The sequence below is a fragment of the Notechis scutatus genome, chromosome Z (assembly GCF_049901735.1).
Source record: "Notechis scutatus isolate UNSWTSFEM ecotype Mainland chromosome Z, rNotScu1.2, whole genome shotgun sequence".
Taxonomy (NCBI): domain Eukaryota; kingdom Metazoa; phylum Chordata; class Lepidosauria; order Squamata; family Elapidae; genus Notechis; species Notechis scutatus.
This window is the reverse complement of record NC_142025.1, coordinates 93,711,631-93,737,857: the sequence shown is the minus strand read 5'-3', so window position 1 is coordinate 93,737,857 and position 26,227 is coordinate 93,711,631. Positions and strand designations below refer to the sequence as shown.

Genomic DNA, 26,227 nt, shown 5'->3' with positions numbered 1-26,227 from the left:
TGTTAACACAAACAAGCATTCATATTTGCAAGGTTCAATGCCTCACCCCAGTGCTGACAGAAGGGAGATTTAATTTCATCTCATATGCAAAATGTTTCTGCAGCTAATCCATCTTCACCATTGAATCAATAGGCTATAGCTTTCTTTATTGCCCTGTTTACAGTGCTTGGCGTGCAGAACTCATAACCTCACCTTTTACCTACCATGCAGTCTGCTCTGAAATTAAAGTTCTACCTTTTTTATTTGCTGGCTTCTCCACTTGACATTTTTCAAGAATGTAATGATTTTTTGATCAATTGTAATTGCATTTAGAAGAATGGTTTTCATCATTATACTGCTTAAAAAGAGAGAGAGAGAGAGAGAGAGAGAGAGAGAGAGAGAGAGAGAGAGAGAGAGAGAGAGAGAGAGAGAGAGAGAGAGAGAGAGAGATATTATATTCTATCCATCTAAATAAAGAGATGTTAGAGTATTATCTCTAATCTCCTTCTGTGATCTCCATCTTTTTTCTGTATGTGTTTACATGTAGTCCACTGGTTAATGATTTTTCTTCAAGTCACTACAGAACTGAAAAAGTATCTTTATATCTGTCATCAGACTTATATCCTTTGCAGTGACCCACAATCACAAGACTGTCATTTGTGAGCTTCGCATTCAGCTTCAAGCATGCAAAATCAGTGGAGGAGCTGGCAGTAAAATTGCAAGTTGTTGTCAATCCATGACAATTTACTTAACAACCACAGTGAAACTTACATCATAGGTCCAGTGCAATTACTGAATGTTTCACTTAATTACCATGTCACTTAGCAATACAGTCACCACTCTCAATTGTAGTTATTAAATGAGGACTACCTTTACTGTTGTTGACTTCTGCCTATAAAGAATAAGCTAAGCAAGCAATTTATCAATGCCTCATACCCCCCCCGTTTTTTTTATAAGCAAGCAAAAGCAGCAACCAGTTTCAGGATCATAACCCTTAGCATAAACATTTTTACCTTTCTCTTTCTCTCATTACCTAAAACCTCAAACACTTTCTTCTTCCACCCCCTCTTCTCCCACACTGTGATTTTCAGCCTCACTTGGGGATATGCAGTTTCTTCTTTTTGCCACAGGGTCTTTCCCAGTCCCCGAGTCAAAGCACTATCCCACATTGTTTTCTCAGCACACAGCTACATTGGCCTGAATGTTGATTATGTTGTTAATCTCTATTCCAATTCTATTGGCCAATGTTCTGACTCATAACCTGAATAGTGTTGTTTTGATTTAGTGTGTCTAGAACTCATGAGAGGCCAAGGAATGGATTGATGCCTTCAGCTTTACTGCCCTTCATCTTTTTCATAGCTAGTGGGAAAATCTTTTACCCCTCATTGGAACTATGAGAGTGCAACAGGTTTAGCTGATGACCCTATATCCTGTTTGGTCATACTCCAAAACAAATACAGTAAAAAAAAAAAAATCACAAAGGCAGCTAAGTCCTAAGCACTATTTCTCCATAAGCATTTCCCTCCATTTCCACTCTAATGTTATTTCAGGATTATACTGGCATGACAAGGGCTATCAAGTTGATTGCTCTCACCAATTTCTGAAAATGGAAACACCCAAGTATCATATTGTACTAATCAAAGAGAGAACCAATCTAGAACTAAGGAGAAATTGCCTAACTGTGAGAACAATTAATCATCAGAACAATGCCTCCAGACGTTGTGAATGCTTCAACATTGAAGGTTTTAAAGAAGAGGTTGTACAATCATTTGTCTGAAATAGTATAGGGTTTCCTGCTGGAGTAGGGGGTTGGATTAAAGACCTCCAAGGTCCCTTCCAACTCTGTTAGTTTACAGACCCCGCTATACACTCCTTTAGTGATTGACTTCTGTTATAAGAATCAGGTTGTTAAGAGATATGACTGATAGAGAGAAAGAAACTGTGAAGTTCTCTGCTTGCTTCTGTCTAATCTGTCTGCTACTAGCTTAGCTAGTATTATTCTCACTCCATTGCATGTTGTTGTTATGTGTATGAAACCTGGTCATAAATGTGTGCATCAGCAAGAAAATGACTTCTTTATCACCATCATATTTTGAATGCTCATTAATGTGATACGTTTGAAACTAGGAGTGGGTATGCAAGCCAGCATGCCCTTATGGTAGGGAACCATTTGTACAAAGTTTCCACAGAAAGACAAAGAGAATCCCTGTAGAATGTAAAACATACTATTATATATTGGTCTTTCACAAATTTAAAAGACAGCACTGTCCTGTTTGATCCTTTCAAGAGACAAGAGGAAATGATGGCAGAAAAGATCAATCAAGGCCTGAATGGGAGTGTCCACATCAGCCTGAATTGACCAATAAATGCTTTCATGATCTCTGAATTGATCAATAAATGATGCCTTACTGGTCACCTTCAGTATAATGGCAAATAGATGCAACAGATTTTATGTACCTTGTGGCTTTGGTTGCTTATTGTCTTGGAAACTAAGGTTCAAGTCCATTTCCAGCCATGGGTGCTTTCAAGGTGACTTTAAGCCAGTCTCTTCTTCTCAAAGCAGACTACTTCACAGGGTGGTTGTTGTGAGGAAAAATAGGTAGGATATAAACCTAATAACAAATAAATAACTGTTGGGGTTTTTTTCTGGAGAGCTGCTGCCTTCCAAAGTATCCCTTTTTATCTTGTTTGTAATATATATATATATACACAGAGAGACTGAGAAGGCACTCCACACAAATGTCCCACCAAAAAGATTAAGTCAAGCAACCTTACCTAGCTGCAGTTGCTCTGCCCAGCAAGCCAACCTACTTTGGAGATGCTGTGCTAACACCCAGGCTCTTAAACTGGGACTTGTTATAGTTTAGGGCATGTATATCCAACCTTTGGTAGCTTTAAGATTTGTGGACTTCAGCTTCCAGAATTCCCATTCAAACTCTCACCCCACCGCCCCCAATTCAGAGAATCTCGTTCTCTTGCTTGTTTCGAAATGCGTTGTTTGCAGAGGGAAATTTATACCTTCTAAGAAATATTTTTTTGTCATTCTTCTTGAAACCATTTTGTGGCAAGAGCATCTAGAATTGTTTTTTAAATGTTTTGTTTTAGAAATGTTAAGGGGAGTGGAGGACTCAGAAGGGACCATCCAGAGTGGATTAGTTTTGTCCTACGTGCTTTATTATGAAAAAAAAAGGTCATTGTGGAGACAATCTATTTATCCTTCTTGGTCCCCTTCCTTTCTATATGTCCTCAGGTTTTTTTTTCTAGATTAAAAAAAGCTTCCCAAACGCAAGGTGTACATGAATTTAAAAGGAAATACATCCCATTGCCATATATCATGAAGGCTATTTCTCTAATAGACATCACCACAAAAATGTAGCTTGAAACAATCTTTTTAGCCTTCGAGAGAATAAACTATTCTTATCAGTTGCATCAGAATACTTTCTCCAGTAGAGCAGGAAACATCTGAGGGTATTTAAACCCACCTTCCAAGTTCTGCTTGAGTATTGACTGTACAGGTGGAGAAACCATGGTTAAATTTTTGGCATCGAAGACAATATATCATACATACTTTACATGCTTGCGTGTTGTCAACAAGAATAAAAAGGCGGTCCTTATATACAGCTTTTCTTCTATGCTCATTCAGAGCTTCTCTTCCCTGACAAACTGCCACTCACACTTCCCCTCTGCGATCTGCTTGAGAAAGACCATGGACAGGGGTGAGTATGAAAGTTACCTTTTCTGAAAGTTCAACTCCTACACGTCCAAGGGATAACAAGTGTCTTTGATCATGTGCAGAGTGAAATCCTCTAATCTTAGAATAAATGTTTATTTCTCCTCACATAAATCAGAAAGTAGACAAGGTCTCATACTGCTTCTCTTAGCTTCCTTAAGATTGTGAGGAGAACTGACGGTTTCAAATGATAAATCAGAGGAACAAATTTCCATCTGTGTAATGTTTACATATTATAATCAACAGTTATAATTATTATAATATAATGTTTACATATTATAATGTTTAATGTTTAAATTTCCATCTATATAATGTTTACATGTTCTCTTTAAAAGATATCAGGATGATTTGGTTCACTGATGATTGATACATACATACATACATACATACATACATACATACATACATACACACACATACATACACATACACACACACATATATACACATTTACATATATTTAAATACATTTTACGTATACATTTCATGTTATCTAATTATCAATTAGAAAAAAAAATACAAATTGCAAAACAATTTTTTTTAATTACCAATCTACACTGCACTGCTATTTATATATTAAGAAATTTAATATATTAGCTTTTATGGTTCTATTTTGCGGTTTTCCAATCCCTTCATATATTACCTTATTAAATTGTAATACACCTTATATTTTATTATTTTCATCATATATATTATATGTCTTATCTGGGGGTCACAGCTGGTGTCCTGAAAGTCCTCCCCTCACACTTTTTCATTAACTTTTAATATTGAGTTTTAATCATTCTTTATTTTCTTAAAATTTTATACACTGTTTTTATGCTTTAATATTTTGTTTGTATACCACCAGAGTTCCTGTGTGAGGGAGAAGGGTGGTTTCAAAATATGATAAATAAATAAATAATAAATTATATGGGCGACAGCTGTTTAATTCTAATTTTAACTTGATTATACTTACTGCTGTTGCTAGTTGAAAATGTTGGTTTGTAGTAATCTTATAATTTCCAGGTTATTCATTTATAATTATATAATTCCTTTGATTAACTTTTGGGCATAACTTGCTTCTTATGCTATATTTTTAATATTGCTATTGATGTAGTTATTTATTTAAAAGGGGTATATGGCTGATCATTTTATGCAGCATAACTCTGGGCAGCTCACAACATACGAAAATAACAAAACAGACAAGAAAATAAACCAATGTTCTCTAGCTTTCTTATTCCAAATATAAATGTACTGGGCTCAGTTCCCATATTAGCCCAATGCTTGAGAGAAGAGTTAGGTCTTAACCTGGATCGATTCTTAACCTTCGACAGCAAAAATCAAAGTAAATGTATTAAATTGAAAAATAACAAATTCAGACAAGATATTTTAAATAATTAGCTCCAGAGCTGAAATATGCCTAAAAAGCCAATTTAGAGCTTTTCCATTTCCATTTTTCTTTTGGTTTTTGAACTCCTTTAGTTGTTGCTTTGGACAAACAAAGCTGCTTTTGTGAGTCTGGAGTAGATAACAATCAGGTCCAGCCTCTGAACCAATTTTGACTTTTCAGAAGAAAATTTGGAGGCACAAGTCATGGAGGAGGCAGATAACAGTCCTTATGGCTCTGTAAGCCAGTAAGGTACTTGATAGAGCTAACAAGTCCCCTATCCATCACTTTTCAACCTCTTGTCAAAAGAACAATGAATCTGTAATGAATCAATTTGCAAGCCAATATCTTAGAATCAATTATTTAAGAAAGTAGGAATCTCCAACCACACCCAAATGTTTGCTATTATTTTGGACATCATGGACTTTCCCAGCCCCATTAAGAAAAGTCAATACAAAATAACTTAGGTTACCCTTCACTTCCTGGAGCTCTCCAGATGGATTATCCCAGATTCTGAGAATTGTAGCCCAGTCTATCAAGAAAGCACCAAGCTTTGGAAACCTTGGCAATTCATTCTGCCTTTGATTTGGACCTAGGTTGCTCAGCAAGTAATGCAATGATGGTTGTCTTTTGTCTCACAAGACTTCTAATGCATCTGTTGTATTATCTCCTCCTCCAGATCAACAGTTGAAAGTTGCATTGCTTTGGAAGCTCCCTCTCCTTTTCCAGGTACAATATAAAGCTGATGAAAACACTGTGCATCTTCTAACTCCAGCCCTTCAGTTGCTCACTGCTCACTGCAGGTCTAAACCTACCCGACCCCCGACCCTTTTCAACTCTCTATGTTCCTTGCCCGTTCTTCTTTTTTGGGGGGTGGGTGGGGGGTGTCCATGAAATAAATGTGACAATGGGGAATAGATTGCGGGATGTAGATATTAAGTCATCATGAATTAAGTCACTACAATTTGTAAGCCATGACTTATGACTTAACAAGAAAGTTGATCTCAGCCACTGAACCATGGACAAACCACTGGCTCACTGTTTTACAAGTTGTTTTTAATCCTTTTTAACTTGATTTTTGTGCTTTTTGTACACAAATAAGTTAGTGAAAAGGAGGCTTTACACAACCAACCACTGCCAGAAGGGTTGATCTTCTTCTCTTAAGACTATTTATATTTTCCAGAAGTGTCTTTTTCATCACATAGAAAACAAAAGGTAAGATCAATAGGCTTTTGACCTGACAAAACATGGAACTTCTTTTTTTGAAAGCAGCCTATGCTGACTTGTTATTCTTCAAATATGTTTCACTATGACCTTTTCCCTGCATGGCATAGATTAGAGATGGTGGGTTTGCAGTTGAATTCACAGGGTGAAGACTGGTAAGCACAAATGTAATTTCTAAACAACAAACCACATCGCCCAACCTATAGGGTTAATCTTAATGAAAACTATGTGGTTAGGTTGGTGGCAAAGTTTCACCTAAACACTGTGAATTAATTCTTCTCCTTTCTCTTGGCACACTCACTTTCATACAGGTAGAGAGACCCCAAGGATAGTTGCCTTGTCCTCTTTCCTTTTTAGGCAATGCTGCTTCAAGTAAACCCACAGGATGTGGTTCTTTCACTCAATCCAGTACAGCAGTGTTCAGTAACTGCAAACCAAATCTTTGACTTGCACCCAAAACTAAAACCAAGACCAAAAATTTGAACCACTTTTTTCTACCCCCATCATTAAGGGAGTATAAATATTTCATTTTAGAGTTCAAATAGCCTAAAATTTATTGCTGTGCAATAAATTAGCATTTAGCATTTTTTGAAAGATTGATAGCTTTTGAATAGAAATTTGATTGTTTAGTCAGAAAGCTGGTTTCTGCCACTTAAGTTTTACAAGTTATGTCACCATTCAATGTAATGCAAGTGTTAACTGCTTTTGCCAAAAAGGGCTTTAACATGACAATGGTTCTTACTCTATTGCAGTATTGGGGTGGGGGCAGAATTTTGCCCACTTATTTTGGCTTCCTGGCTATCCACACAAGGACAAATTGAATTAACTACCAACATTGCTATTCCGTTGCAGCACTAGTGACTTTCCTTAATTTATCCTGCACTAAAAAAGGCCAGTATCACTTGTTGGATTTATCACTGTGTGATAGTTCTATCACACAGTGATAAGTGAGGGCTCAGGGATAGAGAAATCAAGTGTTATATTGTCATATTTTTTCTCATTTTAAAGACTAAATTGGATCATCTGGTATTGCAAGTCATATGTATCAAACCATTGGGAGGAATATTAGAATTTTCTATAATATGAGTTGATATGACAGAACCAAATCAAAAACGGTCCTTAACATGGTTAATATCTAATGCCATTTATGGTTTCAATAAGCTGTTTCTGGGACATTTGGAAGAACATTTATAAGCTACCTTGCAAGAGACCATAAATAAGTCTTGTTTATAATTCAACATAAAATCTTCACTAACTAAAGGTAATCCCAACTTTATATGCTGATCCTTTATGTGTTCTTGCTACATAAACAGCATTCATCTTTTTAAGTATTCTAATTCCCACCCAAAAAGTAACCTGTTTTTAGGTTTTATTTATTTATTTCAATTTATATAGCTCATCTCACAGCTCTCAATTCCCACCCCACTGCTAAGATGAAGTGTTACTCATTCTTGATTCCTCCTGATTCAGAATTCCAGCCTTGTATTAGCTCTCTCCTTTGATGACCCCAATCCTGCTTTTATTCCAATCACAGCAGTCACTTGACTTCTTTTCAAAGTGACTGATCTAATAGATTGTACACCACAAGATTATCTTTAGAGTAGACCATTGTTCCTCGACCTTGGCTGTTTGAAGATGTGTGGTCTTCAACATCCACAGACTTCAACACCCACCATCGTATTGGCTGGGGTAATTCTAGGAGTTTAATTCCACACATCTTCAAGTTAGAACAGTTGAAAAGCACTTCCTTAGACAATGTTTGATTAATGAGTGGAATAGTACTTTAGTACAGGCATAGTTAAAGATGACTTAAATCTTTCTCATTCCTCAGTTATGAATGAGGAATGAGAAAAACATTTCAAAGTTTTATGAGAAAACCATAACAAAGGAAATGTTGTGGTGACCAGTAAAAAAAAGAGAATTTCAGAACTTGTTTGTACTGCGGTTAAATACGAGCAGGGAAAGTCCATAGACTACAATCCAATCCTTATTTTCCTTGTAGAAATAATACCATTTGAATTCAGTGGGACTTTACTTCTGAAATAAACACATTTCATATGGCTACCATCCTCCGATCTTAAATGATTTTTTCTTGTTGCTTTACATTCTTCCCCACTCTATATATAATGGAATAGAAACTCTAACAATATCCAGCTAAAAGATTTTAAATTTGGGGAGTTGCTATCAACACACCAACTTTTAAGAATTTGAGACAGCTATTTTATAAAAGCTTTCACTGCAAATGAAATCTAACAGCTCAGATAGACAAAATGTTACTTGTACACTTTTTGTTCCCCTTGCACAACTTTTTTTTTAAATATCCAGTATTCATGTGCAGATAAATTGGGAGTCTGTGGGATTTAGTTATTTGTTTGTGTGTTTGTTTAATTTCCTTAGCCATCCATCTCAATCCAACTGACTCTACCTTCTCAGTATCTCTTTTGCCATTTATTGGAATGGAAACTTCTAAGATTTGCATATTTAACCCTTAGTAAAAACTAGCTGAACTAAAACCTGAAAAGTAGGTGCAAAGAGCTGAAAAAATAACCTGCAACAGAGTAAATGGGATTAAGAATAAAAGTGATGAAATAATTTGGAATGAAACTGAAGTGCAACAAAGCAGGAGGGAGCATTGTCTGTGGAGATGGTAATGATATGACCAAAAATGGAATTGATATCAAAGTTGTTAAGTATTAATGTCCTGGAAAAAATAATGGAAAATTGCTATGACAACATTTAAAAATATTATGACAGTAGGTATAGATGATCCAACTGGAAAAAATATTCAAATATGGTCTGATTTAATTATATAGTAATCGTGCAATATTTTAGCATCAGTTTGAAGGCTACTTCGATTTGGAAGAATGTTGTTATTGCTCCTTTTTACAGAGAGATAAATAACCTTGCAAAAAGGATTATTTGTTGATTTAGAGAAAGCATCTGATTAAAGTAAAAGTTTATATGAGGATAAATAGAATGCTTAGCTAATGATTAAACACTGAACAGACAATATAATGAGGCTATGATTGAGGATATCCCCTTGAAAGTTTAGTGCTTGGGATGACATTTGAGATGTGATGATGGCTTGCACGCAGACAATACAGCACTGCATGAATGTTAATGTTCCAGAAACCCTACTATTTGATAGAGAAAATAATTTCAAAGAATACATAAATGATGAGAAAATACTATAAGTAGATGTATTTGAATCCCATTATATAAGGTTTTACTAAAGGTCAGAACATATATGGATAAATGTTAAAATTCTGCAAATAGTAGTAGAAAAATAATGAATGATACGTGGCCTATAAGGTGTGTGAGAAAAGTAATGACCTGTGTATAAAAAGGTTTTTTTCATTATTAGGAACTGAGATTTGGGTAAGTACAGGAAGTTGAATGCAATAAGGATGGTATATGTAAGAATTATGTGTGGTTTTTAAAAACTTTAAAAATAAGTGAGGAAGGAAAGAAAGAAAGAAAAAAGGGAAGGAAGGAAGGAAGGAAGGAAGGAAGGAAGGAAGGAAGGAAGGAAGGAAGGAAGGAAAGAAAGAAAGAAAGAAAGAAAGAAAGAAAGAAAGAAAGAAAGAAAGAAAGAAAGAAAGAAAGAAAGAAAGAAGAAAGAAAGAAAAGTACCAGAAACATACACCAAAATGAAGAAGGGTTGAACAGAAGTAAATCTAGGAAGGCGGAGTGAATGGGTTGAGAGGAAGGGAAAGATTCAGAAAACTTTGTCTAGCTACAATAAATGAGCTGCTCAAAAACAAAAAACAAGCAAAAAAAAAAGGAAGACAAGAAGCTTAAAGAACAAAAGGCAATTTGGTGCCGCATGGGTGATTGGCAAGAACAAAAGAGTGAAAAGTACTATAATGAATAGTGTTTGGTTTAAGTAGGTTTAGCTTGATTCTTTTATTCACTGCTTTTAATTTCTTTTGCTCCTGCTTCTCAATATTTTTCTGTGCCTTGCATAAAGCTATTTACTCCAAAAGGGAAAAAGTGTACGCATGCTATTTCATAATATTATTCCACATAGTTTTCCCCCCTCCCACACACACACACTTTTACTTTAGGGGTTCGCATAAGTTCTTCTGCAGGGTCAGTTTTGATTATTTCTTGAATAGGGGAACTCCAAGAAACATAGAGCTTTTGGATAGACAAAAACATCTCCAAAGCCAGTGACAAAGCATTTTTCTATAGTTAATGAGAAACTGCATGCATGCGTCCTTGTCTGTTGTCATCAGGAATAAAACTCAGTTCAAAAGAATTTATTCCAGGTTCTCCAAGTATGGGATTAAAACATTACTCCATCTCTTGGGAATATTGGGAAGTATAGACTAAAAATTTCTAACAGTAGTCTTATTAAACCATTATTTTCTAGGATTATTTGGAGGGAACTCACCATAATTCAACTGAAAGAAAACTAATATTGGGTTATGGTTCCTAAAGAAAAGACACTCAAAGAACAGGCCATTCTTACCTGAAGATCACTTCCTTTGCAGTGCCAAAAAAAATAAATCACAACTAAAAGAATATGGTGAGATAAAAATAATCCATATTGTATCTCCCTTCTAGTTTTGCAAAGGTGACTTTATGACAAATAATAACTACAGCTTTGGTGAAGATGCTACTAAAGAGAGCCAAATAACAGCGGATTACATCTCTGAAGATTCCTCCCTTGACTACAGTCAGTTTGAAGAGATCTGCAAGAAAGAAGAGGTCCGGAAATTCCGTGCTATTTTTCTTCCTGTTGCATATTCCTTGATATGCATTGTGGGACTGGCAGGCAATGGTCTGGTTATGGCAACCTACATCCATTTCAAGAAGCTCAGGACAATGACTGATATCTATCTATTCAATCTAGCTTTATCAGACATCTTCTTTCTTTTGACTCTCCCATTTTGGGCTGTCAATGCAGCCAAGCACTGGGTTTTTGGGGACTTTGCATGCAAAGCCGTTCACCTCATCTGCCAGATGAGTTTCTTCAGTGGCATGCTGCTGCTTCTCTCCATCAGCATTGATAGGTATTTTGCTATTGTTCAAGCAACTTCAGCCCACCGCCTTCGGTCCCAGAGAATGTTTGCCAGCAAAGTGACCTGTTTCTTGATTTGGACATTGGCTTTTATTTTTTCTGTCCCAGAAGTGGTCCATACCAGTGTTTATGAACCTCCTTCGTACCCACCACAATGTTTCATCACCACAGGTGATCATATAGCCTTAATTATGAGAGTATCTCAGCTAGTCTTTGGGTTTTGCTTACCTCTAATTGTAATGACTTTCTGCTATTGTGTCATCATCAGAAATTTACTGCAACCCCACAGCTTTGAAAAAAAACATGTAATCAAGATCCTTGTTGTCATCATGATAGCTTTTGTTCTCCTTCAGTTCCCCTACAATTGCATAATAATCCTCAGGACCATTTCAAAATACAACCTAACCATTGGCCAATGCAATGCCATCAAGCACCTAGATGTGGCTAATGATGTGACTTACAGCTTGGCTTGCTTCCGCTGCTGTCTCAATCCATTCCTGTATGCTTTTATGGGGGTTAGGTTCCGCAATGATGTCCTCCGACTTCTTAAAGATCTGGGTTGCATCAGTCAAAAGCGGCTCTGGCAATGGTCAACAAACCAGAAGAACAGTAGAAGTTCTGTTCCCACAGAAACTGATACCACAACTTCTTTCTCCCCATGAGATGCTGGACAATCAATATTGCAGATGTCAATATCATAGGTGTTTGGCAACAGTTTTCATCACCCATCATCAGAGATTGAACCAGGAGATTCTTTAGGTCTCACTTATTGATGGGAATATGTTCACAGAACCTGAAGAAACCCAACCCTTCTTTCTATTCCCCACTGGTCAACTCAATTCAACTAGATGACATTTTCCTAAAAAGCAAAAAGCAGGAGAACTGCAGAAAGGTGTTTGCAGATCTTAAGCAGGAGAACCATGTCATGGCTACAGAAAAAGCAAAGTATCTTCTTCTAAAGTTGAAGAGTGAATTAAGATGGCAACTTGAAAACAAGCACAGAATGCTTCACGAATGTTGACATTCAGGAGGCCTAATTAAAAAAAATTGCAGACATAAAATGTTGACAATTATTTAGCTTTTTCACAAAGCTGAGAAACAAGCAGGCTGATTATTTCCCCCTTCCTCCCTCTCCTTGTCTCCCTCCCTCCCTCCCTTCCTCTATACAACTCTGGACTTTGCATGTTGCATGTTGCAAGTGGGGGGAGTCCAAATGACTACCCAGTTCGATCCATTTCCCCAAAAAGTAGAGTGAAAGTGCTAAAATGTTAAACTTCCATAAAGCTATCTTTATATTTGTTCAGTACAAGTTTATATATAAGAACAAAAGTGAGGTGTTATTGTATGTAGAATGATTTATATTTCTTTTTAATTTTATCTTGTATTATTCTACAAACTTTTCCATATACTATTTGTATTTGTAATTTTTAATTTTTGTCTTTTTTTTCTCTTTTCCATTTTAAAATTAATGAATAAAAAACAACAAATAAAACAATCTGGCTTAAGCTTGGGTTTCTATACTGAATGGTACATTTGACTAATAATACACTAGAATATGCATCATTTGTGTTGAAAAAAAGAAAGAAGGATGCTTCATTTTAATACTATTAACAAGATTGCTTCTAATAGAAAAATAATCACATTCTTGCACTTTCCATGCTATGATGGGCCTAGACATAGATCTCTTAGGACCACACAAAAGCAATTTCTCAAGTAATTCAACATGAGATTAAGTGTAGTAATGTCCTTCATGTACATTTTATTTTTATTTTATTTTGTTATGGGGATTACTATGTGAAAACCTGAGCAATAGCATCCAGGGTAATGGAGGAATGGGAAAGGTACACACCATGAACTTTTTAACAGTTGCTTTTCCAAAGCTGCTATTTAAGTTTAAAAGGAACCTTCATAGATGAAAGAGTTTTTCTTGATATGAAAATATTAGTTTTGCAGAGAGGCAGGAAAGGAATAGTTAGAATTCCACAACAACAATAACAACCAAAACAACAACACCTGCCACTGATGAGGCATGCTTCTGGCTGTTATTTACATAAAAATACAGAGGTTATTTTCATTCCTATTTTTATTTGCTTCTTTTTTTGCCTCTCAGCAATAGAACTCATTAATTGAAAGACTAGTAGGAAATATTATTTTCCTTCCTTCTGGAAGCAGAGACAAAGGGACATTGAAAAAAAAGCCAATGCTGAGCCTTCAATCTTCAACCACAAGGCAATGGTCATTTCCACTTATCAAGCTAGGATTATTGAAAAACTCCCGTTCTATATGAATCACTTGTTCCCAATACTAGTTCTTTTAGAAATTGCATTGACTAGAAATATCAAATCTGGCTTCGAGAGCACAAGACAGCTTTGGGTAAGATTTTGAGTTTGCAGACTAGTACAACTGACAAATGACACATAGGGAAAAGCTCAAATATTGGAAAGATTTAATGCTCCACTTTCAGTCATAAAGTTACAACAATGGAAGAAACATCATAAACAAAAGACTAAAGGTATACAATAGTTCATTTGAGGGGGGAAATAAGCCTTCTCAAAAAATCAAAATTTTCTCCACAGAGAACATAAGTCTCTGTATTCTCAGATTGTAATGTTTTGTAAATAAATCCTACTTCCTATCCCCAAATTATTATAGCAGAACATTACATTTTTTTCAAAACTACTTATAATTCTAAAGCTTGATTGTACACAAATGATGTATGTTATATATCTGTATAAATCATTTCTCAATCTTCTCTCATTTGCTGCATTTTAGAATTATCTGTAAATATGTTATTTTCCAAATCAGACATATTGCAGATGGGCGTAGATTCATGGATGTCTATCATAGAACTTATTCTTCTGATCTATATGAATATTAAAAAGAAGATAAGATCACATGTAATCAAGGTTTTAGAGTTTCATTTCTAGAAAAAAGGATGCCTCGGCTCTTTTTTTACTCAAACTTAATCTTTTGATTTGGTCTTACTCAAACTTAATCTTTTGATTTGGAAGATCATTACACCCACAAACATATACACATAGAAACACACACATAGGAAGAGGGACGGAGGGAGGGAGGGAGGGAGGGAGGGAGGGAGGGGGAGAGATATGTTATCCTTCTCTGAAGCAATAGCACCTCCATCTATAATGACTATCGTCCAAATATGACATTGTTCCTTAAATAATGCTTTCCTAAAGTCTTCCAGTTTCCTTAAAGTTTTGGGTTTATTTTCTCCTGGAGAAAGAATCTTACATTTTTCTTCTACCCCTTTTCAAAAAGATTTCTCACTTTGTTGTTGCCATCAGGTAAAAGAGAGTTTTGGTGTTTTAGATAGATTGATAGGTGTCATGACTGTGTATATCTTGATATCACTGTGAGTAAAACATCACAAGTGATCCATCTTATAACTGGAATATTGCAGACGGGGGGGGACTGTAGCACCACAAGGCTGTTGTACACAACAGACAAAATAGGATATGAAAAATGGCACCAAACAGTATTGTGATTGTGTAATATCTCAAGAAAAAACAGAGTAACAATTAAGTCAAAATCATGAATCTATGAACTAAATCATATAAGTAACTGCAAAGCAGAGATGACCTTAGACTTCTCTCTAAGTTTCTGGTGGTTCTCAAACTCCTTATCATGATAAAACAGAATAAATCAATGCCCTGTTGATTCATTTTCAGTGGTATCTCATCATCTATTCTAGTATTTGAGACACACTACCAACCTGCCCAGTAGTTGGGCCAGTTCTACTACAAACTGTCAACTGCATCTCAATGGTACAAGTCCATACTGTAGAAGAAGCAGCATTATCAAGTTGTATCTCCTATATTTAGTGTTCAACAGAAAGTTGGTTGAGATTGTCAACAATCCATGTTTGAAAAATATTTCCAGAAAGCTATAGTGATAGACTTTGGGACAAAAATCAAGAGAAGAGCCCAACATGGCAGGACTAGTGCTTACCACATTTTGAAATAATGCACAATGTTAGCTATTAGATTTGGGAAAAGACCATTATGCTCAGATGCTAAATGAGTGTATTATGTCAATTCCTGGAAAGAGTAGAATAGTAACGATGTTCGTGAAATACTTTTATTTATTTTTAGATGTTTTTTAAAATTCTATCTTTATTATTTTTACAGATAAGTCAAGGTGGCAAACACACACAATACTTGCTCCTTTTATTTTTCGTATAACCACAAACCTGTGAGGTGAGTTGGGCTGACAGAAAGTAACTGGTTGTAAGTCAATCATCTGGCTTTCGTGCCTAAGGCAGAACTATAACTCACATTCTCCTAGTTTCCAGCCTGATGCCTTAATTATTAGACCAAACTTTGCTAAGAAACAGAAGAATTGTTCTACTCTTTTGTCTTGCAGATGTATTAATCATTGAAGAAAAGGTGAAGTGAAACTCTTTATGTAACTGCCATAACGATATGAGTTTCCATCCTGACTTCGCATCTTGTTTGCTCATTCTACTTCCCAGTCATGTGATCAAATAGGATACAGAATATTAAGTTCTTGAAAATATAAATAGAAATCACTTTTGGATTTGCCTGTATCCTGACATTGGCTGATGAGAAAATGAGAAATGAAATTTGCTGGCTGGGAAAGAAATAGACTATAAATGTTAAAAAAAAAAAAAAAAAGAAGAAGAAAAATGTGAAAACTGTCAAGACCATCCAGATGCATCATAGAGAAAATTCCATTTTTGTGACTGATTTGCATTGTGCAGATTGAAACAAAAAATGAGAATGTTCAGTGATTTGCTTTATGAACATGAATATTTTAAGAACCACTTTTTTTATTTCAAAATGTTTGGGGGTTAGGGATTTCCAAGAAGCAAAATCACAGAAATGAACAAATATACATAGAGTGGCTTCAATCTTGTGATACATGGCAATGTGATTTGTTTGACTGTATCTCACTGCATATTACATGAATTCAGATATTGGGGTGGATTAATGGTGACATGTGACATAGTGTACTACACTAATCCACTCTAAGAAGGTTACTTTTAAGACCATGGTTAAATAAATCACACATATGTGTGAACCAAACCACTACATTTTTCAGAACTATTCTGAAGCAGCTCATTTTTTTTTTTATGCCTTCAAACTTGCTTTATTCAAACTAAGCCAAAATCCATTAAACAATGGCATGGCTTACCTCATAATATGTGTTCACCTTGGTGATCTGCCATGTATAATTTATGGCTATTTGGCCTCTTGGAATAAACCAGATAGGAATCACAACCAGATGAGCTAATTCTACTTCACTGACAGAATCTTGCAAGTTTGAAATTATAGTCCTCCCCCTCCTGTCTGTTAGAGTTTCAAAAACTAAGAAGATCTTTTCTGATCCTCATGATCCATCCACCAGGTTTATACTAACCCATATTTGACTGTTCCCTTGCAGTATCTCTTTGCCCAGGCGCTCAAGGTTTTTCCCACATATCATTACCTCAGCTTTGCTTGAGTGAAAAATTCACTTTGTTGTAGTTTATTCAACAAACCTATATATGCTGTAAATATCTCTCCCTCTCCCTCCCTCCCTCCCTCCCTCCCTCCCTCTCCCTTTCCCTTTCCCTTTCCCTTTCCCTTTCCCTCTCCCTCCCTCTCCCTCTCCTCTCCCTCTCCCTCCCTCCATCCCTCTCCCTTTCCCTCTCCCTCTCCTTCCCTCTCCCTCTCCCTCTCCCTCCCTCCATCCCTCTCCCTTTCCCTCTCCCTCTCCTTCCCTCTCCTCTCCTCTCCCTCTCCCTCCCCCTCCCCTCCTCACTCTCTCTCTCTCTCTCTCTCTCTCTCTCTCTCTCTCTATATATATATATATATATATATATATATATATATATATATATATATACACACACACACACACACACACACACACACACACACACACACACACAGGTCTTGGCGTGTTCAGGTCGTTTGAAAGAGATTTGAAAGGAATGAAAGCACAAGATAGAGCTTCCATATCCAAATCCTTCTCTTTTTTGTCCACAGGCAGATCTGAATAAGTTAATTCAATGAATTAAATTAAATGCTAGTTCAATACTATTGAATTTTTAAAAAAATATGAGTCATGCTATCTCAAAAGTCCAGCATTTGATATGGAGGTGAAGGAATGACTACAATGAAAATGGAAGATAAATTTGTCCATTTTATATTTTAGAAAAATACATTTCAGGTTCAGGATGAAAAATGGACAAGTGCTCCCCTAGCTACTCAAGACACTCCCTAGCCTATTCTTAATTATATTTTTAATTCCCAGAATGCCTCAAAATCCATGGTGACTGCTTTTGCATATCATACTAAGCAATAATACGGCTTGTATAATTTTGGTTTATCTGTTGTATGAACACTTCTTCAGTAACTCAAAGTTAAGCAAGCCATAGCTTGAAGTAATGAGCCCAGCCCTTGTCACAATAGAGAATTATTCCAATGAATTTTCAAAAGAATAATATTTGGGGGTGGGAAAATATTCTCCTTCTCCATTGCCTCTTGGAATGATAGTTTTATATAGTGTCATTTAGGACTGCACAAAGATTTAAACATTGTAGACAGCATCAAAAGAAGTACCAGTAAAGTTTGTCACTTCAGCGTTGTCCCCACCAACTAAAATAGCTGGTATTATCTCCTAATTCCATGGAGTTACAAAATTAATTTTTTTCTCATGTGACAATGGATTACTATGGGGAAAAAAACCCTTTAATGTACACATGATGATAACAAATGAACAGCTTATTTTTTTTGCCCCAAGTACTTGCATGTGGTGGTGGTAGCAATGATAGTTACTTTGGGGAACTTGTGGGCTTGCACATGTTGTTGAACTACAACTTCCAGCATACTTAGGCAAGCTAAATAATGATAAGGGATGTTGGACAGGGTAAGCTTTTATTATTATTATTTATTTATTAATATGTATTCATCAAATTTATACCCAACCTATCTTACTATAAAATGTACAGTTTCCATTCCTAGATCAATTTATTCAGCATTTATTATTCAATTATTATTTAATTTATTGATTTTTAATAATTTAGTTGTTGTGTACAATGCTTCAGAATCTAAAGAGTAAGGTAAACATGAATCTAAAGAGTCAGGTAAACATGAAAGTATGTCTTACAAATTAATTTAACCTTAAATTTAACCTTAGACTGTCTACTATTGACCTCACCCCTTTCCTAAGAGGTCTGTAGGGGGCATGAATAAGTGCACCAACGTGCCTACCATCCCTGTCCTATTGTTTCTTTTATATATATTTTTATTTTTCTTAAATGTATCCATATATTCATAACTATATTTTTACTTTTACCTATTATCTTGTAAGCAATTGACAAATAAAAATAAAATAATAAAAATAATCAACTCCAGCCTAGGAGTTTATTGAACAGTAGAGGGCAACATAACATAATCTTATATTCTGCAGTTCAACATCCCCTTTTCATAGTATGATACTATTGTTTAAATCAGGGATGTCAAACTCATATCACCACAGCATCGTCATGTGACTTATTGTGACTTCCCTCCCTTTGCTAAACCAGGCATGGGCGTGGCCAGCGCGTGATGCATCTGACCCGCATAGTTGAGCATAGTTGACAGTAACAGTATGCAGGCACTTTTCTAGAATCCATCGTTGTAACGCAAGGATTGTTTCAGTCTGCAATTGGCAGAAAACAAAAACAAACAAAAATTTTAAAAAACCCTGTAGTGTGGTTTGAATTGAGGAAGAGTAACAGGCCAAAAGTCATTCTATAGGTTTCCATAACGGAAGGTGGATTTATTCTGAGTCTCCAGATCCACATCTTAACCACTACATCTAACATTTTAACCACTATATTGTACTGGCTGTTCTTTCTCTTGTCACATCTTTCCTTATGAAATATCCTTGTTAGGTCATTGATTATTATGTTTCTTTTATAGTGGTAAAATGTATCTGTTTACTGCCTTTTAAATATTTATATTTTTCATATCCTTCTATACTCCTGTGACAATATTTCCGTATTCTCTCTCTCCCTCTCTCTTCTCCCTCCCTCCCTCCCTCCCTCCCTCTCTCTCTCTCTGTAATATTCAAATGCACCAGATGGTCAAGTATAATTAAATATTGCTGCTACTGCAGTACATTCTAGGGATTTCAGAGTCCCATATATTGGAACAAAGAGTAAGCAAAGAGCTATTACCTAGATATCCCATCATAAGTTTCTGATTATTAAAAAGAAAATGCCAGACCAAGGATCTAGAATTTAGTTTCCTCACAGGACTGTTTTTATTAGCAGTAAAAGAGCTAGTAAGGAAATAAACAGGAAATTAAGTTTATGGTTTCCTAGCAGCAATTTTGCCTGGCTGATAGTTAGAAAGTCCAACTTCTCTGCCACTACAGGCTGGCTCAGCATATCAAGCATCTGTGCAATTTCAAGGTTTGTATTTCGTGAAATAAGCATTAGACCTAAACCAAGCTATTGACAAAAATACAAAATTCATGTACCCTCAAATCTTACTTAGTCTCTACTTTCTATGGCTGCCTGACAGTAGGCTGTAGCAATTAACCCAGATATAAATGTCCATGGCTCAATCGGTGCCACAATTTCTGAATAATCTTTTTCTCCTTCTTCCCAAACTCTCTGAATCCATTCTTAGTACTTTCTTCCCAAGAATCTTCTCTTGCCAACTTTTATATTACTTCAGCATCATATTGTTAGCTGAACTATCAGAACTGCCATAGGACAACATAATTTATTACCTCATTCTTATCATTCATAAGCTAGGCACAGTCTTAAGAGAATTCTAACATAGTTTATAGTTTAATTCATCCATTTCCTCCTTCTTCTATACCAAAGGAGGAAATTTCTCTGCAAACTGATGCTTCTCCCAAATATGCAACCCTAATGTCATCATCAGGCAGTAGCTCAAGGAACATTAAACATGGAAATCAGTGGCTTCACTATCTCATTCCCCCATGCTGTTTTGGAGGCCCTGCACTATGAAGAATCAGTCTCAAAAACTCCTGCTGGTTTGAACTTTCCACTGTCAGATTTACTCCTCTCTCTTCAAGGAAAGTTTTCTTCCATCTCAAGTGCTCTAAACAGAATTGATACAGAGGTGGGCTGCACTTACGCTATCAACCAGTTCACTGGTGGTGAGCACATGTGTGACCAGGCAGCAGCCCACCACTGAATTGATCCCAGAGATGGGATTCCAGCAACTACAGATTTCAACCTTGTTGATTTTGTTACTTTGATGACACAGAACAAGGGTCTCCAAACTTGGCAACCTTAAGACTTATGGAGTTTAATTCCTAGAATTCTCCAGCTATCTTCCTGCCAAGTTTGGAGATTGTTGATATAGAATAAGCAAAAGTAGATACTTAAATGCTCTACTGTTTAGACTTGAAATACATCTCACTGCAATTCTTGCAATCATTTCCTGATCATTTTACATTATAGTCCCTCCTGGGTTTTATTCAGTCTTCATTGCTTTGCTGTTTTAATGAAATCCTTTCCATAATCCATGGGAAGAACCCCTTCCTTTTGTATGAGAATAACAAAACAAGGGCAAGAAAAGCATTGGTTTCTCTCATAAAACATAAAACAATAAAAATCATATGGATTTCCCATGCTCAGTGATCATTTATTTGCATATGCGGAAACATCAAATGCAAACAAATTAGCATACTCACTTATGGTTGGTTGATCCGCGGTGGCGGAAATTTGAACAGCCAACAATTGTTGAAGCTGCGAGCAACTCTGCTGTAAAAAGGAACTGCCGCGGCTGCCAAGATCAGTTCTGTAGGAGCAAATAAAGGAACATTTAAAGAGCTGGAGTCCTCCGCATCTTATTACCCATGATCAAACACTGGTGATGAGGGTGGGATCCTGAGACGAAACGGGACCAGCAAGCACGTGGTGAACAAAAACTGAAGCAGGACATCCAAACAATGCCAGAATAAACATGCCACTTGCACCGTTCGATCCCACAACAGAGGATTGGGAATTGTACATTGACCGATTCCACATGTTCCTCGAAGGGAACAACCTCATGAACATTTCGGAACAAAGAAAGAGTGCGGTCTTTCTCACGCACTGCGGGCCCGCTGTTTTTAAATGGCCAAGGTACTGTTGGCACCCAGCGATATGAAGACAATGGCCTGGCCAGACCTGGAATGGATCCTGAGGGCTCACTACATCCCACTGGTATCCTGTCTAATCAAAAGGCATGAATTCTACCAAAGAGACCAGAAGTAAGGCAAGAGCATCAATGACTTAGTTGCAAACCTGAGGGACATCACTGGGGCATGTGAGTTCCTAAATGTAGTCAAGACAATGATGGATCATGTAGTCCTTGGGCTAAGAGACCTAACACTGCAGAGCCACCTCCTGACTAAGCCCATCACGGAAGCCACTGTAATGGAAGCATCAGAGAAATTGGCAGCTGCCATGAGAAAAATGAACAGGACCCCACAGGCACCACTGAAAGAAATCGCCACCACCCACCACAAGGACATCGAATCCAAATCAGAAATCGATGAGGACAATGAGGAGGTGAACAAACTCTATTCAGAGTGCAATCCAAAAAAACCAAGATGGGAAAAGAAAAGATTTTTGGTGTGCAGGCTGCAGGAAACCATCCACAATTGGAATGCCATTTCTGCAACGCCATTTGCCAATGGTGCGACTGGCGAGGGCACATTGTGAGGGCCTGCTGAGCATCGAAACCCAACTCCCAAAGGCAGAGACAGGGCACACCTCCACGGAACAGAGAAAATCAACCTGGAAACAGATGGAGCCAATACAGCAGGAACCATCGGGACAAAGAGTCAGCCAACGGGAAAAGAGAGACATACCAGATGGTGACTGTGGGCCACTCCAACATGAGAAATGCCTGAAAGGTCCACATCCAGGTTACCGTAGACGGCAAGCAATGCCGGATGGAAGTGGATTCAGGGTCCTACTTATCAATGGTATCCTGGGACACCATCAAACGACTGAAACCAAGCATAACCAAAAATCAGCTTAAAAGACAGACTATAACCTTAAAAGACTACCAAGGGAACAAGATTCCTGTGATAGGCATAGGAAAATTCAAAGTGACTTTTAAGAACTACTTTGGAGTCCTGCCGCTGACTATAGTAGACCGGGACCGGCCTAGCCTGCTGGGGCTTGAACGGTTTGCACCGCTGGGCATCGAAGTCATCAGGATACACACTATCACTGAGACCAAGTGGGAAGAGAACCTGATGGAGGAATTCCAGGACGTCTTCGACAGAAAACTGGGCAACTACTTGGGATCCCCAATTTCATTTAACCTAGACCTGACCATAACCCCCATAAGACTAAAAGCAAGGCGGGTCCACTTCGCACTTAAACCTAAAATAGATGAGCAGTTAGATAAGCTCATTGCATAAGGGATCCTAGAACCCATTGACCACACGAAGTGGGATACCCCTATAGTCATGCCAGTAAAGCCAGATGGGTCCATGCGCATCTGTGCTGATTACAAGGCCACCCTGAACTGCACCCTACAACAAAGCGTGTACGCCGTCCCAGTGGTACAACACCTATTACATTCCCTGAGGCAGGGGAAGATCTTTGCAAAGCTCGATCTTGCACAAGCCTATAAGCAATTATCGGTAGACACTGAGACAGCAGAAGCCCAGACAATTGTAACACAGAGAGGGACATTCAAATGTAACAGATTACAATTTGGGGTCAGCGTCACTGCAGGGCTATTCCAGAGTCTCATGGAATGCCTATTACAACAGATTAAAGGGGTGATGCCCTACTTCGACGATGTCCTCGTATCAGCCAAGGACAAAAGACAATTGCGTGACTGCCTAAGGGAAGTCCTAATCAGATTCAAAGAAGTGGGGCTTAAAGTAAAAAAGGAAAAATGTCAATTAGCAGCCAACAAAGTAGAATTCCTGGGCTATCTGATAGATAGCGAAGGAATCCACCCCACAGAGAGCAAAATCAAAGCAATCAGGCTGAGACAGCTGATGAAACCAAACCATTCAGAAACAGACAAACGGAACTCTCGATCCTGAAAGGGTGCGTATTTTGGGGGGATCGGGTGATTATACCTGAGGTTTTAAGGGAGAATATACTAGAAATGTTACATGAGGGACACTCGGGAATTGTAAAAATGAAATCCCTGGCTAGGAGCTATGTGCGGTGGCCAGGGATGAACAGGGAAATAGGAACCTGGGTGTCAACCTGCAAACACTGCCAAGAATCTAGGCCAGTACCTCCCACAGCACCCCCACACAAGTGGGAAACAACAAGGGGACCGTGATCGAGGGTGCACATTGATTTTGCCGGACCAGTGAAGGGGCACACATTTCTAATAGTGGTGGTTGCATATTCCAAATGGTTGGAAGTTAGCACCATGCAATCTACCACTCCTACAGCTTAGGAGACTATTTGCAACACACGGCCTGCTGGACATAATCATATCCGGCAATGGGCCCCAATTCACGGCCACCCGATTTGAAGGTTTCCTAGTGCAGAACGGGATAAGGCATGCCTTAAAAGCCTCAGTTCACCCATCCACAATGGGCAAGGAGAACGGATGGTATGCTACACCAAGGAAACCCTCCAGAAGCTAGGACCCGGGGACACACAAGCCAAATTAGACAAGCTGTTAAGTATACAGCACATAACACCCAGTGCAACAATTAATAAGAGCTCCACCGAACTACTCATGGGAAGAAAGCTCAACCCTAGACAGACTACACCTCTTATATAATGCAGACAAACCAGTACATTCGTCCACCAAATGTCGGACTTTTCAAACAGGTGACCCAGTTTACACCAAGAATCTAACAGGGGAGCTCCTGTGGATACCCACAAGGGTGGCCCAGGTAACTGGGCCCCGCTCTTACAGAGTGGATACAACAGATGGGCAAAGTTGTAGGAGACATATAGACCAGCTCAGAGCCTGAGGGATGAGGGGTGGCCCAGACATAAGCAGGGAGGAAGGGGGAGACCCTTCACAAAGGTGAAACACAAATAGAGAAGAAGGGGGAGATCCTTCATACAGGCACAACACAACCAGAAAGGAGGAGGGAGAACCCTCATACAGGTGAAACACAACCAGAGAGGAGGGGGAGACCCCTCACAAACAAGAAAACATACAGAACAGGACCTGACAACTAATGAGACACAACCTCAATAATTAAGAATAGCTCTGAATGAAAAAAGCAGACATGTTCCTGAATCCCAAAGGCAGGATGGCATAGCCAGACAGGAACAGGCCCACAAAGCAGTTGAAAGGGTGGCTCCTAGTGGAGCCCCAGCCAGAAGTTTCCAGGAGGTTCCAATGGGAAGAACAGGAGAGACGGTAAATCCACCCGAGCAGTTCAGAGACCAACCAGCAACTGAGCTGCTCAGGTCCAGTCGTGCTCACAAAAGCCCCACCTACTTACATGATTACGTACGGTAGGCAAGGACAGGATTGGTGGAACCTGACCAGTACAGTAGGGGGTGTTAGGTATTAGCATACTCACCTCTGGTTGGTTGATCCGTGGCGGCGGAAATTTGAACAGCCATCACTAGTTGAAGCTACGAGCAGCTCTGCTGTTAAAGGAGCTGCCGCGGCTGCCAAAATCAGTTCTGTAGGAGCAAATAAAGGAACGTTTAAAGAGCTGGAGTCCTTTGTGTTTTATTACCCACGATCAAACACAAACCATCCCATTCTTATAAAATAGGCCATTTCCAAGTTTTCCCACAAGAAGATATAGTCAGTGTCATGGGAAAAGCTCTACTGCATACCCATATCTAGTAGGAAAGGAGACAGGCCTTCTGAATATATAAAGGGTAAGTATTCCAGGTCCCAACTGCATGCTGAGTACTCAAGCAGCAGTTTCTTAAGGAAGGAGTTCCTTACTTGGGAGAGAGATGCTTGAGTTTGTCTTAGTTCAAGAAGTTGTGAATGGTATCACAATGAAATTCACCCACACAGAAAACAAACAAACCAGCCAGTGCTGGTATTCCTCCAATTACTTGATTTTAGCAATCCATTTTACAAGATGGAACTTCATGGTTGTTGCTTTGGTAGGTATATCTTATCATCTGAAAAAATGCTGATTAATTGCAAATCCCCTAATGCTCAGTCTGAGGATCCTAATTTATGTAATGTTCATTCCTTTCCGTTGCACTTGAGGGCAGAACTGTTAAAGCCACAGCCACCACAGCTTTGATCCAAAATACTGCTAACACTTGTTTCCAGTGCATACAGGCCTACTGAATCACTTTCCTTACTGGAAAGACAAGCCCTTTTCCATAAGCCTTAGTCTAGGCTTGGCTTGTATCCCCTTCCCTTTTACATAATACTCTGCTAGCTATTCTAGGACCATATATAGTCTTCTGCATTTATGAGTCTCACCAGCAGCAATGATGCAGTTCAGTCAGATTTCTCATTGAATAAAATATCCCCTGAGGGATCTAGACAATGCATAACCTGGTAGCATGACTCATCTCCCCAGCTTGCTACATAAATCAGGGACATGTTGGGAATTGTAGCAGAAGTTTTACATATAATGATATCCATGCTCTATTCATGGCCTCCAGAAGGACAACAGAAGTAGAAGAGTCTTGGTCAGCAACCCAATCTGACATGCCATTGGAAGGCCAATTGTTGAAACATTTCATGGACTTGATATCTCTCTTCCCTCTGTGACTCAGCTTACAGATGAAAGTGTCCATTGCTTGCCTTTTAAGGCATTTGCGTTCATTTGAGTTCATTTGAGGTAACAGTGGATTCTGTCTGTGTTCATAAGAGTTCCATATTTGATGCTATAAAGTAGGAAAATGTACAAGCATGAATTCAGAGAAAAACAATGGCCATTTAAACAAAAACAAACCTTTTAAAATAGAGTTATGCCTAAGGCTAGAATTAAG

At 38.0% G+C, this 26,227-nt stretch overlaps 1 protein-coding gene and 1 long non-coding RNA gene across 3 annotated transcripts; one reads left to right on the top strand and one right to left on the bottom strand.

Moving 5' to 3' along the window:
- Positions 1-3,568: 3,568 nt before the first annotated feature.
- CCR7 (C-C motif chemokine receptor 7) lies at positions 3,569-12,796 on the top strand. 2 transcript variants are annotated; one of them, XM_026686043.2, is made up of 3 exons: positions 3,569-3,695; positions 5,755-5,804; positions 10,869-12,796. In XM_026686043.2, exons 1-3 carry the CDS (start codon positions 3,611-3,613, stop codon positions 11,985-11,987), a joined length of 1,254 nt encoding a protein of 417 aa, XP_026541828.2. In that variant the 5' UTR covers positions 3,569-3,610; the 3' UTR covers positions 11,988-12,796. The 2 variants fall into 2 exon arrangements, with proteins under 2 accessions (XP_026541828.2, XP_087801665.1); XM_087945539.1 differs by having other exon boundaries at positions 3,643-3,695; positions 10,675-12,681.
- A 986-nt stretch (positions 12,797-13,782) lies between these two features.
- On the bottom strand, positions 13,783-26,096 carry LOC113424378 (uncharacterized). The gene is made up of 4 exons (XR_003372492.2): positions 25,713-26,096; positions 24,835-24,940; positions 21,010-21,116; positions 13,783-14,188 (listed from the first exon to the last, which is right to left on the bottom strand). It is a non-coding gene; the product is annotated as an uncharacterized LOC113424378 (long non-coding RNA).
- Positions 26,097-26,227: the final 131 nt, after the last annotated feature.